At 41.4% G+C, this 15677-nt stretch overlaps 1 protein-coding gene across 1 annotated transcript in view; it reads right to left on the reverse strand.

The window, feature by feature from the left end:
- SLC16A10 (solute carrier family 16 member 10) overlaps positions 1-11302 on the reverse strand; it is a 110046-nt gene extending 98744 nt beyond the window's left edge. Inside the window, exon 1 of the mRNA XM_080664210.1 lies at positions 10708-11302. Coding sequence (XP_080520336.1) covers positions 10708-11047 — 340 coding nt within the window. The 5' untranslated portion in view covers positions 11048-11302. The remainder of the gene's footprint in view (positions 1-10707) is intronic.
- Positions 11303-15677: the final 4375 nt, after the last annotated feature.

A 15677-nucleotide genomic window follows, 5' to 3' on the forward strand; every position in this document is an offset into this window, starting at 1 on the left:
GCTCTCCCGTTCTTCCTGGAAACATCGTCCTGCTATGGATCAGACTAAAGTGCATGGTTCCTCAAAGGAAACCCCAGACTTTTGTTTGAATGCCATATGAAATTATCTCATTTCTTTTTTTATTGATTTCAGAGAGGACAGGAAAGGGAGAAAGACATAGAAACATCAATGATGAGAAGAATCATTGATTGGCTGCCTCCTGCATGCCCCACACTGGGGATCAGCCCGCAATCTGCGCATGTAACCTGACTGGGAATCCAAAGGTGACCTCCTGGTTCATAGGTTGATGCTCAACCACTGAGCTACACCAGCCGGGCTGGTGGTGTTTCTTCTTGGAAGCCTCTCTACACTTCAAAATCTACTTCCAGGAGACATTAACAATTGGCCTTTGTTTACTGACAGCAAAGTAAGATCAAGAAACTGGGACCCTGATCTTTCAGATGTCTTTTCTAACCCCAGAATTCCTGGTGTAGTATTCAATCAATTGCTAATGCTTGAATTATACAACATAAAGAACACTGAATTAGCAAAATATGATCTAGCCAATGCAATATTCTCACTTGTTAAAAACCAGCTTCTGGAATCAGATAAACCTGAATTTGAATTCTGGCCCCACTGCTTACTCAAACTCTGCAAACCTGAGTTTCCACATCTGAAAAGAAAGATATCAAATACAGCCTAGCCCTAGCCCATGGGGTTGCAGTAAGGTTTAAATAAGAATGCATGTAAAGTGCTTAGCACTGGGCTGGCACATGGGAAATTCTCAAGAAATGTGAACCATCATTTGAAACCCTCAGTTCCCATTTTACCACAACCTCCCTGTGTGTCCTTGGACTAATCAGTATGAAGAAGCTAATGAAAACATGGAGACAATTAACTGCCCTCTAATGCTGGGATTATCAGTCATGAATAGAGTAATAGAAAACGGACCAAAACTTTGAAAAATAAAAGCCTTAAGCAATTCTAGATATTTTGGGGGGTTGTACTTGAAGCTTGCATATGTTTGATCACAGATGACTCAGCATTAGTGGAAAAGCCAAACTTCAAAGCAGGTATATATACTTCAGTGCCTTTTGTAGATGATGGACTCTATGAAACACCTGTTGGGGAAGGGGCTGGGGGGTATCTCAATATCAACTGACCCAATAACTATCTTGTCACCCTTTTTTCACAGATGAGGTTAAATCTGTTTTCTTTCTCATACCTTAAAAAATAGCTGTTATACATGTATTACACCGTGTCCAAATAAAGTTCAACCAAGCCAACGTTCAATCAAGCTGTTGTGTTATGCAGGGCCATTATAAGTGCATAAGGCCCCTTTGTAGGAATTAGATAAAGGGCACCCAGAACACAGCCTGGTTTCCATCTCCACTTATCCTGAGTTGGGCACATCTGTGCAAGGGCATGCCCAAACATGGCAATCATGCAGATAAGCACAAAGATCTTCAGTATTTAGCTGGCATACCCATATGACTGTTTATATGATACACATACACACACACACACACACACACACACACACACACACACACGGCTGAAAGTTATCAAGAACTTAACTGAGTAAATGGAGAAAGATATTCATGAAAATGAAAAATACGGAGTTTCAAAAATTTCAAAATAGCAGGTCCTATCCCCTCCTTCATCTTTTGCTATCCAGTACTGGGATACTGTAGCCAATAGGAACTTGTAGGTAGAGGCTTCAACACTGCAAAACTGATTCCTGGCGAAGCTATGGTCTTTCTCCAGCAGTTGCTCACTATCTCAAAAGAACAAAGGCAGGAAGGAGTAAAAACAAAAGACAACCCTCAGATCCCAATGGATTAACTCATCTGGGCTTGCAAAAACAGTAATAAAGGAAAGGCTGTTGTCTTGTTGTTTTGACTGCATTAAAAATTTGTAAACCCAGAAACAAATTTGTGAAGGCGAAAATGGTGGTGGAATAGACAGACGTGTCCCAAGCCTTGTCCCAGAGCAGATAGAAAGAACAGCTGAGGGTCACACGGGGAGTGTTTGTTGGTGAGTTGAGGGACAGCTATACTCCAGGAGACGGTGGGGAACTGCTGGATGGGGGTCCCCTGACCGGGCAGCCCCCACTGCTGCTGGGTTCCCTCCCGGAGCGACCGGTTTGGATGCAGAGACCGCGCCATCTTGAAGGGGAAAGTGGATGTTATCGGAAGCCTGAAAATCTACAACTGCGGCACCCACCGAACAGCTGCGAACCAGAGCACCGGTCCCCAATTGGCGCAAACACGCAGATTCAGAAGAGCTCTACACTCCACCACAGAAAGGTCAGATTTCTCCTGGGATAAAGTGAGGTCTCTGGTCCTGGCAGGACAGAGAAACGCGCGCACTGCGAGAGCTAGGGACTGGGGGAAGTCTGCGCCTAGAAAAATCCATGGCTGTTGGGGCTGGCGTGATCCGTGAATGTGGAAGGGGGTCCTCAGAGCTGCTAACAGAAAGGAACTCTTAAAAGCAACCCATTTTGATCTGACACAAAAGGACAGCCTAAAAATTTTACAAGTGTGCCAGATGCTTAGACCCAGGGGGAAAAAAAGACTGCACAGACTTGCACTCAGCTCCAGAGTTCTCACACTTACATTGGCTCTTTTTGTTTGTTTGTTTGTTTTTGTTTTTTTCTCTTTCCTTTAAATCCTTACTTCTGATTACTAAGCCCAATACATAGGATCACCCAATTGGGGACACCCTAAGAGACTGCAGGGGAAAGTTGTTTTTCTGGAACCTGGGGATCAGAGCAGGGAATAACCATCAGAGAACCAGCTCTGGGGCAAGCCACTCCCACAAACCGGTACTGAATGCCACATGGAAAGCAGGATCCAAGCACTGGCTACAGAGGACCTATAGACCCGGAGGTGAATCCAGAAACACTACCACCCAGGGGTTGAATCACAAAATGACTCTTGTGTAAACACAATAAAGGAATACAAGAAATTAAGACACACTACCTGCTTAAAAATCAGGACTGGCTTACAACACTGAGGAGCAGTGGAACGCAGGGAACTGCAATACTGTCCTGACTAGGAAACAGGCGTGCCAAACAGAACAGTAGAGGAAGTGAATGACCTTTACTACTGCACATTTTATTTTTATTTTTTTTCATCTTTTACTTAAGAGACTAATTTTTTTCTTTTTTCCTCACTTGATATTACCTTTTTAATTATTACATCTTTATTTTCAATCAGTATTATTACTACTACTATTTTCCTTTTTTTAAAAAAAAAAAGTATCATTTTATTTTCTCTTTATTTTACTTTGGGATTAGTGTTCTACATTCTATTTTCATCTTCCCTTTCGCATCATTTTACTCTATCTCAACTTTACCTTTATGCCATCACTCTCTTCCTAACTTTTCCCCTTTTGTTTCCTGTTTCTCTTACCCTTTCCCTGCTTTAGATTTTCCCTATTCTTTCTTTTTACCCCCTGTTAAAATTTCACCCTACTTATATATCTAATTTCCAATCCCCTGCTCCAAGTCCATACACACCTCTCTCTTCTCTGTTTTCATATTCAAAAAATTGTTTTTCTGTCCTTTTGTTGTTGTTTGCTTGATTGTTGATTATATCGACTTTTTATGCTTCTTTGGGAGATTGCTTATTCTTTTTTGTTTGTTTGTTATGTTTTTTGCTTCTGTTTTCCTTCACCTCGCTTGATATTAGTTGTTGTTTGTAGTTTGTATTCATCTCTAGGTACTTGTTGCTGGCATTTGTTGGGATTAGTGGCTGTTCTATTGGAGTTTTCTCCACATATATATAGTTTGTTCCCCTCTTCTTTCGTATTCTCTTTCTTTTCTCTCTTACTTTTTTTTTCCTTTTCCCAATTTCATTTTGCACTCCTTTCTTTGTTGTTGCTTTTTTCTCTTCTTCTTTCTCTCTTATCCTCTAATTTGCCTTTCTCTGGTGGTCACCTTTATTTGGGGTTATTAATATCATGAATACATTTCTGTTCAGTGCCTTGTGCATTGTACCTGGTTGTGTTGTATTTTGTGCCTTTAAATCAACGTAGGAGAGAAAGATCTACATAACCAGACACCCGGAGAAGAGAGACCATAGGGAGACAAAGAAACAGCCCGCATATGAAAGAAAAGCAGGCATCACCAGAAAAGGAAGCAAACGAAATGGAGGCAAGCAACCTGCCAGAGAAAGAATTCAGAGAAATGGTCATAAGGTGGCTGAAAAGAATGGAAGACAAATTCAACAATATGTGTAAGAACCAAGAGGAAATGAAGAACCAAGAAGAAATGAAAAATGACATTGCTGCTGTAAAGAACTCAATAGAGAGCATCAAGAGTAGACTAGAAGAAGCAGAGGACTGCATCAGTGAGCTAGAAGAAAAGGTAGGAAAAAATACCCAAGTAGAGCAGCTTCTAGAAAAAAAAATTAAAAAGCAGAAGGAGAGCCTAAGGGAACTTTGTGACAACACGAAACAAAACAACATCTGCATAATATGGGTTCCAGAAGGAGAGGAAACTGAGCAAGGAATAGAAAACCTGTTTGAAGAAATAATGACAGAAAACTTCCCTGATATAGGGAAGAAAAAACCCACACAAATCCAAGAAGCTCACAGAGTCCCAAGCAAAATGAACCCCCAAAAGACCGATGCCAAGGCACATTATAATTAAATTGGCAAACACCAACAACAAAGTAAGAATCTTAAAAGCAGCCAGAGAGAGACAGAAAGTTACCTACAAAGGAACCCCCATCAGACTAGCGACTGATTTCTCAACAGAAACTCATCAGGCCAAAAGGGGATGGAATGAAATATACAAAGTCATGCAAAGGAATGGTCTGAATCCAAGAATACTGTACCCAGCAAGGCTATGAATCAAAATTGAAGGTGAAATCAGGAGCTTCACAGACAAAAAAGGACTAAGGAAATTTATTACCACCAAATCAGCAATGTAAGAAATGCTAAAGGGTCTGCTGTAAAAAAAAAAAAGAAATAGGAAGTGAAGAAGGAACACAGGGGTAAAGAATAAAAATGACAACAAATAAGCACCTATCAATAATAACTTTAAATGTAAATGGATTAAATGCCCCAATCAAAAGACACAGGGTAACAGATTGGATAAGAACACACGACCCATATATCTGCTGTCTACAAGCAACCCACCTCAGAAAAAAAGACGCACACAGACTGAGGGTGAAGGGATGGAAAAAGGTTTTTCAGATGAATGGAAATGAAAAAAAGCTGGGGTAGCAATACTTATATCTGACAAATTAGATCTCAAAGTGAAGGACATAAAAAGAGATAAGGAAGGCCACTTCATAATACTAAAGGGAGCAATCCAACAAGAAGAAATAACTCTGGTAAACATATACACACCCAATACAGGAGCACCCAAATACACAAAAAAACCTCCTGGAGTATATCAAGGGAGAGACTGACAGCAATACAATCACAGTAGGAGACTTTAATACCCCACTATCACCATTAGACAAATCCTCTAAACAAAAAATCAGCAAAGAAACATCAATCCTAAATGACTCACTAGACCAGATGGAATTAATTGACATCTTCAGAACATTTCACCCAAAGACACAGAATATGAATTCTTCTCAAGTGCACATGGGTCATTTTCAAAGATAGACCATATGTTGGGTCATAGGCAAAGTCTCTTCAAATTCAAGAAGATAGAAATCATATCAAGCATCTTCTCAGATCACAGTGGCATAAAACTGGAAATCAACTACAATAAAAATAATCCAAAAAAATCAAACACATGGAGACTAAACAGTATGCTATTAAACAATGACTGTGTTACCAGAGAGATCAAAGAAGAAATAAAAAACATCATGGCAACAGACAACAATGAAAACACAACAATCCAAAATCTATGGGACACAGCGAAAGCAGTCTTGAGAGGGAAGTTCATAGTTCTACAAGCCTACTGCAAAAAACAAGAAACAATGGTAATAAATTACCTAACCCTACAACTCAAAGAGTTAGAAAAAGAGCAACAAGAAAAGCCCAGTGTAAGCAGAAGGAAGGAAATAATAAAGATCAGAGCGGAGATAAGTGACATTGAGACCAAAAAATAATACAAAAGATCAACAAAACCAAGAGCTGGTTCTTTGAAAGGATAAACAAGATTGATGAACCTCTAGCCAGGCTCACCAAGAAGCAAAGAGAGAGGACCCAAATAAACAAAATCAGAAATGAAAGAGGAGAAATAACAACAGATCCCGTTGAAATACAAAGGATTGTTAAAAAATACTATGAACAACTCTATTCCAACAAACTGGACAACCTGGAGGAAATGGACATATTCCTAGAAAAATATAACCTTCCAAAACTCAATCAGGAAGAATCTAAACATCTCAATAGGCCAATAACTATGGAAGAAATTGAAGCAGTTATCAAAAACCTTCCAGCAAACAAAAGCCCAGGGCCAGACGGCTTCACAGGGGAGTTTTACCAAACATTCAAGGAAGAACTAAAACCTATCCTCCTCAGACTATTCCAAAAAATTCAAGAGAAAGGAACACTTCCAAGCTCATTCTATGAAGCCAACATCACCCTAATACCAAAACCAGATAAAGACAACACAATGAAAGAGAATTACAGGCCAATATCCCTCATGAACATAGATGCCAAAATCCTCAACAAAATTCTAGCAAATCGGATCCAGCAGTATATCAGAAAGAACATACACCATGACCAAGTAGGATTTATCCCAGGAATGCAAGGATGGTACAATATCTGCAAATCAATAAACGTGATACATCACATAAACAAATTGAGAGATAAAAATCACATAGTCATATCAATTGATGCAGAAAAAGCATTTGACAAAATCCAACACCCTTTCTTGATAAAAACTCTCAACAAGGTGGGAATAGAAGGATCATACCTCAACATAATAAAAGCCATATATGATAAACCCACAGCTAACATCATACTCAATGGGCAAAAACTAAAACCATTTCCCCTAAGAACAGGAACAAGACAGAGATGCCCACTCTCACCACTCCTGTTCAACATAGTACTGGAAGTATTAGCCATTGCAATTAGACAAGAAGAAGAAATAAAAGGAATCCAAACTGGAAAAGAAGAAGTAAAACTCTCCTTATTCGCAGATGACATGATATTGTACATAAAAAAACCAAAAGACTTCACCAAAAAACTAATAGACTTAAATGAATTCAGCAATGTAGCAGGATACAAAATTAACAACAAGAAATCTATGGCATTTCTATACACCAATAGTGAACTTACAGAAAGAGAGACTAAAAAAGCAATCCCATTTACCATCACACCAAAAAAATTAAGATACCTAGGAATAAACTTAACTAAGGAGGTAAAAGACCTGTAAACGAAAAACTACAGGACACTCAAAAAAGAGATAGATGAAGACGTAAACAGATGGAAGAACATACCATGTTCATGGATTGGGAGAATCAACATCATTAAAATGTCCATACTACCCAAAGCAATCTATAGATTCAATGCACTCCCCATTAAAATACCAACGGCATATTTCACAGACCTAGAAAGAACTCTGCAAAAATTCATCTGGAATAAAAAAAGACCCCGAATAGCCACAGCAATCCTGAGTAAGAAGAATAAAGTAGGAGGGATCTCAATACCAGATTTCAAGCTGTATTACAAAGCCACTGTCCTCAAAACAGCCTGGTACTGGCACAAGAACAGACATATAGACCAATGGAATAGAATAGAGAATCCAGATATTGACCCAAACCACTATGCCCAATTAATATTTGGCAAAGGAGGCATGAACATACAATGGAGTCAAGACAGCCTCTTCAATAAATGGTGTTGGGAAAATTGGACAGATACATGCAAAAAAATGAAACTAGATCACCAACTTACACCATACACAAAAATAAACTCAAAATGGATAAAGGACTTAAATATAAGACAGGAAACCATAAAAATACTAGAGGAATCCACAGGCAGAGAAATCTCAGACATATGCCGTAGCAATTTCTTCACCGATACCACTCCTAGGGCAATGGAAACTGAAGAGAAAATAAACAAATGGGACTACATCAAAATAAAAAGCTTTTGCACAGCAAAAGAAACCACCAACAAAACAACAAGAAAGCCCACTGTATGGGAGAACATATTTGCAAATGTTATCACTGATAAAGGTTTAATCTCCAACATCTACAGGGAACTTATACAACTTAATAAAAGGAAGATAAATGATCCAATAAAAAAATGGGCAATGGACCTAAATAGAATCTTTTCGAAAGAAGACAGAAGGAAGGCCAAGAGATATATGAAAACATGCTCAAAGTCACTAATTATCTGAGAGATGCAAATCAAAACAACAATGCGATACCATCTCACACCTGTCAGAATGGCTATCATCAACAAATCAACAAACGACAAGTGCTGGCAAGAATGCAGAGAAAAAGGAACCCTCGTGCACTGCTGGTGGGAATGCAGACTGGTGCAGCCACTGTGGAGAACAGTATGGAGTTTCCTCAAAAAACTAAAAATGGAGCTCCCATTTGACCCAGTAATCCCACTTCTAGCAATATATCCCAAGAAACTAGAAACACCAACCAATCAGAAAGGATATATGCACCCCTATGTTCATAGCAGCACAATTTACAATAGCTAAGATTTGGAAACAGCCTAAGTGCCCATCAGCAGATGACTGGATCAGAAAACTATGGTACATCTACACAATGGAGTACTACGCCGCTATAAAAAAGAAGGAATTCTTACCATTTGCAGCAGCATGGATGGACCTGAGCATTATGTTAAGTGAAATAAGCCAGGCAATGAAAGAAAAATACCACATGATCTCACTCATTTATGGAAAATAAAGAACATTATAACCTGATGAATAAAAAGATACAGAGGCAGTAAAGCACCGAACAGACTGTCAAATTATAGCAGGAAGGCTGGGGAGTGTTGGGGAGGGGGGAAAGAGATCAACCAAAGGACTTGTATGCATGCATATAAGCACAACCAATGGACACAAGACACTGTGCGGGGGGGGGGGGGGGGGGGCGGTATAGGGGCATGCGACAGGGGGGTAGGGGAGGCTGGGGGAAGGTCAATGGGGAAAAAAGAGATATATGTACTAATATATGTAATATTTTAAACAATAAAAAAACTCTAATAAAATAAAAAGCAATGAAAGAAATAAAAAAAGATGTTCAAAATAAAAATAAAAATTTGTAAACCCAGACAAAAATATGCTAAATGCTGAAGGTAACAGTCTAAAAATGGTAACTGTCAGTTCAGCCTCCTGGAGCTTTTCCTTCCCAGATACCTGATACTCATATAGAAAAGACACAAAATTAGTTTTGTTTACCATTACATATGCACATCTATCCTCCTAAACTTTTTAATAATAGTCTTCCTTACAAAGTAAGTATATGATATTACATTTTTAACACTTTTTGTACCTAGCCCTGTGACCTGAATAACAACAGCAACTTCAAGAGCTATTTATGGAACAGGAATTCCAGATTAATATGGCACCTTATTTAATACATGTCGAGACAATGTACCAGAATATTCATTGCAGTGTCGTTTACAGTAAGTTTGAAAATAATATAAATGTCTAATAAAGGGACAGTGCCTAAATAAAGTATAATATAGTCATACAATGGAAAACTATGAGTTAAAACAAAAAATGTAAGCTACCAGCTCAAATTAAGGTATTATATGGATAAATCGCAGACACAACACAGGGTAAAAGAAAAGCAAGTTGCAGAAGGATACACATAAGAGCATACTATTTATATACTATTTTAAAACTCTCAACCTTACCTCTGCCTTAGAATTTGTTATGACAGCAAAGTAAGATCAGGGAATGGGGACAGTTGTATACTCACTTTATGCACACTAAAGACCTAAGAAATGTTCACTAAAAATAACAGAAAAGTAAGGTTTTAAAAAAGATGATGAATCGCCCTAGCTGCTTTGGCTCAGTGGATAGAGCATCAGCCTGCAGACTGAAGCGTACTGGGTTCGATTCCGGTCAAGGGCACATGCCCTGGTTGCAGGCTCTATCTCAAGTGGGGGGGGGGGCGTGCAGGAGGCAGTCCACCCATGATTCTCTCATCATTGATGTTTCTACCTCTTTTCCCTTTAATAATAAAATAAAATAAATTTAAGATGATTAACTATATAAAGTTCCCCAAACGGCAGAGGGAGTCTGATTTAGTAATGGAAATCACTTCGCCGTTTAAGTCTGAAGACGTGTGTTCTATCTCCATTCTGCTACTCACCAAGACACTTTATTTCACCAAGCTTCAGTTTGCTCACCTAAACGGGGTTGACAACGCCTACTTGCAGGATAAAGTGGAAAATGTATGCAGAACAGTTATACAGAAGATCCTCAACTTGCTTTTCTGCCTACTCAGTCAAGAGATCGCGTAAGTGCGCTCTAAGGGGGGGTGGGGGGGAATGTTGAGTCTGCACCTTTTTCATCTAGTTTGGTAAATCGTTAAGTACGACAAAGAACACAACAGGAGAAGGCAACCCCTCACGCTCCTGCTCGCAATCCCCCATTCAGCTGCCTCCTATCCTTTCAGTATTTAGCACAGTCCCCGCCCAGGCCCCCCCGCCAAAAAAAGACAAAAAACCCTAGGCACAAGGGGACTCCTTGGGGCGCACACGCGGGCGTGGACCCACACTGAGCACGCAGAATGCGCCCAGGCCCGCGCCTGTCCCCTGCTGACCACGGCGGGCGCTGCGCCTCACCTGTCTTGAAGACCATCTGGTCATCGTCCTTGGACCCGAAGGTCTTCAGCATGGCCACGAAGAGCACCCCGCAGGCGTTCTGGATGCCGAACACCGACCCGTTGCACCACATGGCCGCCAGCATCACCAGCCAGCCCCAGCCGCCCTCGGGAGGCTGAGGAGGCTCGGCGCCCGCCGGCCCCGCCAACTCCACCTCGACCTCCTCCTTCTCGGCGGCCGCCTCGGGACCGTCGGAGGGTCCCAGGCCCGAGAGCGGGGCAGCCCCCAAGGACGCGGGGCTGAGCGTCTCTGTCTCGCTCGACCCCTGTGCGGCGACGGGCTCCGCGGGAGAGGGCACCATGGCCCCAGCCGGCCCGTCGGGCGCCGCGGGAGCACGAGGGGCGTGAGTTCCCGGCGGGCAGGCTCCGGAGCAGCTGCCCACAGCCCGGCGGGCGGGCTAGAGAGACCCAGGCGAGGGCTGCGGAGCCCGGGTGGGCGGGCGGCGTAAGCGCGGAGGCTGCCGCGAGAAAAGCGGCTGCGCGTTAGAGCCTCTGGGTTTCAGGTTCAAGTTCAGGTTCAGGACCCGGCCTCCCAGTCCACAACCCCGCACCCCCGCGGAGCCGGGCCCGGCGGCCGGCTCTTAAAGACGCCCCCGCCCCGTCCCGCCGGCTGGGGGCGTGGCTGGCAGCGGGACGTGCCCAGGGTCCCCAGATGATTGGGCTGCGGGAGAGCGGAGGCGGGCCCACCTCTTCACGCGGCGTGGAACGGACCAGGTGCCGCGAGCCGCTGTAATGCGCGCGCCTCCTCCTACCCAGTGCGGGGTCACAAAAGTGTAGGTCACCCCGCCCGAGTGTTCGCGGGAGGAGCGCGTCTCCTGGGTGCAGGCTGGTGGGTCCACTGGAGCTGTAGTGGCCGCTCACTGACAGCCTCACAACCAAACATTGTCTCTTTGTTTGTTTTTTTTGGCGTTCACCTCTAATTACTAATTATAACATGTAAGATACATTATGCCACCTGCCTACTTAAAAAGAGAGTCGGGAAGACCAGAGATCTTACTTAATGACTTCATTTCTCCTGCGTTTATGTACAAATTTCTATGAATATCTTGAATTTGCTCATTTTGGAAGACAGACTTTAATACCCAAGTCTTCAAATAAACACTTTTGACAGCTAGAAAGCATTACTTTTAAACTACAGCACAGTTTGTACTTAAAAGCTAACACCTGTATGCAACTCCTCTGACTCTCTGAAGCATGGAACAACGTAGGAAAAAGAAAGGAAGAGTAATTCTCTCTGTAACATTGAGCACACTTATTAATTTCTCAATTACTCATATAATTTCAAAGTCAAAATATGCTAGTTACTTTGCACGCCCACCATTGTGATGGAATACACAGATGAGTGTGATGGATCACTTTTCTGCCTCTACCCTTCATAAACTCGTAGAAAGGATTCTGGGATAGAATAGGAGGCAATGATGTTTTATAATACATGTTCAACAAAGAGAAGTGGAATGGAACCATTGAATTACATTTGAAACACTAGAGAAGACCTTTTACAGCAAGTGGCCTTTTGAGCCGAGCCCTAAATCAAACAGGGAACTTCAGCAGGCAAAGATAGGGGAAGAGAATTTTAGGTAGAGAAAATATATTGTAAGCTGAGGAAAGCAAGATGTGCTTGAGGAGCAGGGAACACAGCTCAAGGATAATGTGTCCTAGGGATGGAGTTAGAATGATAAACTAAGAATAGCCACCCAGGTGCACACAAAAATTGAATGTACAAGCTTCTTGTTCCATCATTGTTGGAAGGAAAAAGGGGAAGCAAAAATGTGTATCAGTAGAGGATTGATTAAAGACCTATTATATAACCTCTAAAAGTTATCATATTCTCCTCTATTGACTTTAAAAGTTATCCACAGCCCCATCAGCGTGGCTCAGTGGTTGAGCCTGGACCTATGAACCAGGAGGTCATGGATCCATTTCCAGTCAAGGCACGTGCCTTGGTTGCAGGCTTGATCCCCAGTAGGGGGCCTGCAGGAGGCAGCCAATCAATGATTCTCATCATTGATGTTTCTGTCTCTCTCTTCCTCTCTTTTCCTCTCTGAAATCAATAAAAAATACATTTTTTTAAAAAAAGTTATCCACAGGATTTTATTGGGCCAAAGAAGCACATCAAATAAATATCCATGAGTCAATACTGATATAAGTAAATGATTAAGTACATAAATGGGGGAGGAGGGATTGACAGAGCTCTCCTACAGAAAATTCCCAATAATATGCCAACCTCCAGTAAGTGAAGTACGATATCTCACTCCTTAAGTGTGGGCCATGCATAGTAAGTTTCTTCAAAAAAAAAAAAAAAAAAGAAAGTGTGGGAAAGAGGGGAATGCAGAATGGCTTTTAGAGTTTCAAAACCGACAAACACTACTTCAGCCAGGTGATCAAGGATGTATCCTTCATATGATGCGATGAAAATGGCACTTTATCTCTCTGATCTTCCTCCCCAAAACCAATAACCCAGTCTAATCATGGGGGTGAGAGGGAAAGAATAAAACATTCCTCAAAGTAATTGACCAGTACTCCTCAAAACTCAAGGACATACAAATAAGCAAAGTCTGAGAAACTGTCACAGCCAAGAGGACCCGGAGACATGAAGACTAAATATAATGTTGAGATGGGATCCTAGAACAGAATAAGGACATTGGATAAAAACTAAATAAATCTGAGTAAAATATGGAAGTTAGTTCATTATTCATATTGGTTCATTAATTACAACAAATGTGGCATACTAATTAAGATGCTAATAATTGGAGAAACTGGATACAGGGATATGGGAACTCTGTACTATCTTTGCAATGTTTCTATAAATCTAAAACTGTTTTAAAAGTAAAGTTTATTTCATCTTGTAAAAATGTATATATGTGTATATGTGTGCATATCAGTATATTAAACATGATAGTTTATTTTTAAATTTTCATTTTACAGGTAAGTGCTTGTATATATTTGTACAAAGGCTATGAAATGTTATTTTTTAATATATAACTCATTGTCAACATGTTTTTCTATGTGTGTGCCAATATTATTTCTAAACAGTATATAATATACCCTAATTTCAGATTAAAGTTTGACACTTTTCAGAGAAGTTGATATAGCAGCAGCTCTGACTTAAATGATTAAAGAGTTAACATCTACAAAGCATTTAGCACACAGCCAGCACTCTGGAAATGTTATCAGTAATTATTATCATTAGTATTGATGTCAATGTTTTGTTCTAGTGATCTCTCATAACCACTCTTTTATTGGGATCAAAGTAATTCAAGTGGATGTTTACATTTGTTTTATTTTTTAGATTTTACACACAAATATATCAGGTCAGGAAATTTAAAAATAAAAATATTTAAATTAGGAATTTAGATATCCTTGTCCTCAACTATTATGTTATCTATTCCTTAAAGATAAATTTTTATTTTCTACCAGTTACTCTTTCCCCAACTCACAAAAGGCATCACTTACAAAATCTGATACAAAATCTCTCTTACTGCTAACTTGATCTAGTTGGCTCAGTTACTCCAGGGCTAAGTGCTCTTCCAGACTGTGGTGGGAAGGAGGGATGTATGCTGAAGTTTACCAATAAAAACTAAATTCCAGTTCATTTACACTCGGAATTGGCTGTGCTTCCATCTACACTGCTTTTCTCAAATTTCTAAGTTAGTGAAAGAAGAGATTTTATGATGTGAAATGAAATAAAACAAAAACACTTTGAAGATTATAAAGTGCCTTAAACAGTAAAATTAAAGTGTTACTTTAAGCTTCTATGCTCCGAGAAAAAGATATTCTGGATCCCAAATTAGATTCTGGACTGAACTTTTATTAAATCAGACAAGTTTGTGTTTAGCATTTTTTTAAAATTTATAATAAAATGAGCATCCTATCTAATAAAAGAGTAATATGCAAATTGACTGTTACTCCAATACACAAGATGGCTGCCCCCATGTGGACACAAGATGGCCAGCAGGGGAGGGCAGTTGGGAGGAACCAGGCCTGCAGGACAGGGCAGTTAGGGGTGACCAGGCCCGCAGGGGAAGGCAGTTGGGGGGGAACAGGCCTGCAGGGAGGGCAGTTGAAGGGGACCAGGCCTACAGGACAGGGCAGTTAGGGGTGACCAGGCCTGCAGGGGAGGGCAGTTGGGTGGGACCAGGCCTGCAGGGAGGGCAGTTTGGGGGGACCCAGGTCGGCAGCAGAGGGCAGTTGGGAGGGGACCAGACCAGCAGGGGAGAGCAGTTAGGGGCAATGAGGCTGGCAGGGGAGGGCAGTTAGGGGTGACCAGGCCAGCAGGGGAGGGCATTTAGAGGCAATCAGGCTGGCAGGGGAGCAGTTAGGCATCAATCAGGCTGGCAGTGGAGTGGTTAGGGGGTGATCAGGCTGGCAGGCAGAAGCAGTTAGGGGCAATCAGAAAGGCAGGCAGGAGAGCAGTTGGGAGCCAGCAGTCCTGGATTGTGATAGGGATGTCTGACTGCAGTCGGACATCCCTCGAGGGGTCCCAGATTGGAGAGGGTGCAGGCTGGGCTGAGGGACACCCCATCCCCCATGTACAAACTTTGTGCACCGGGCCTCTAGTACATTATAGTAGTTTCGGGCTGTACAACAAAGTAATTTTACATTTATATACCTCTCAATGATCACTACACTAAGTCTAGTAATTATCCTCACCGTGCAACATAATTACAGTATTGTTGACTATATTCCCCATGATGTACACTACATCTTTGTGGCTTATTTATTTTATAACTGGAAGTTTGTGCCTCTTTTCCCCCTTCACCATTTTATCCCTCCCCCTGGCAACCATCAGTGTGTTCTCTTTCTTTTATTTTTTTTAATATGTTTTTATTTATTTCAGAGAGAGGAAGGAAGGGAGAGATAGAAACATCAATGATGAAAATCATAGATCAGTTGCCTCCTGCACGCCCCCTGCTGGGGATTGAGCCTGAAAGC

Source organism: Plecotus auritus (genome assembly GCF_963455305.1).
Source record: "Plecotus auritus genome assembly, chromosome: 4".
Lineage (NCBI taxonomy): Eukaryota > Metazoa > Chordata > Mammalia > Chiroptera > Vespertilionidae > Plecotus > Plecotus auritus.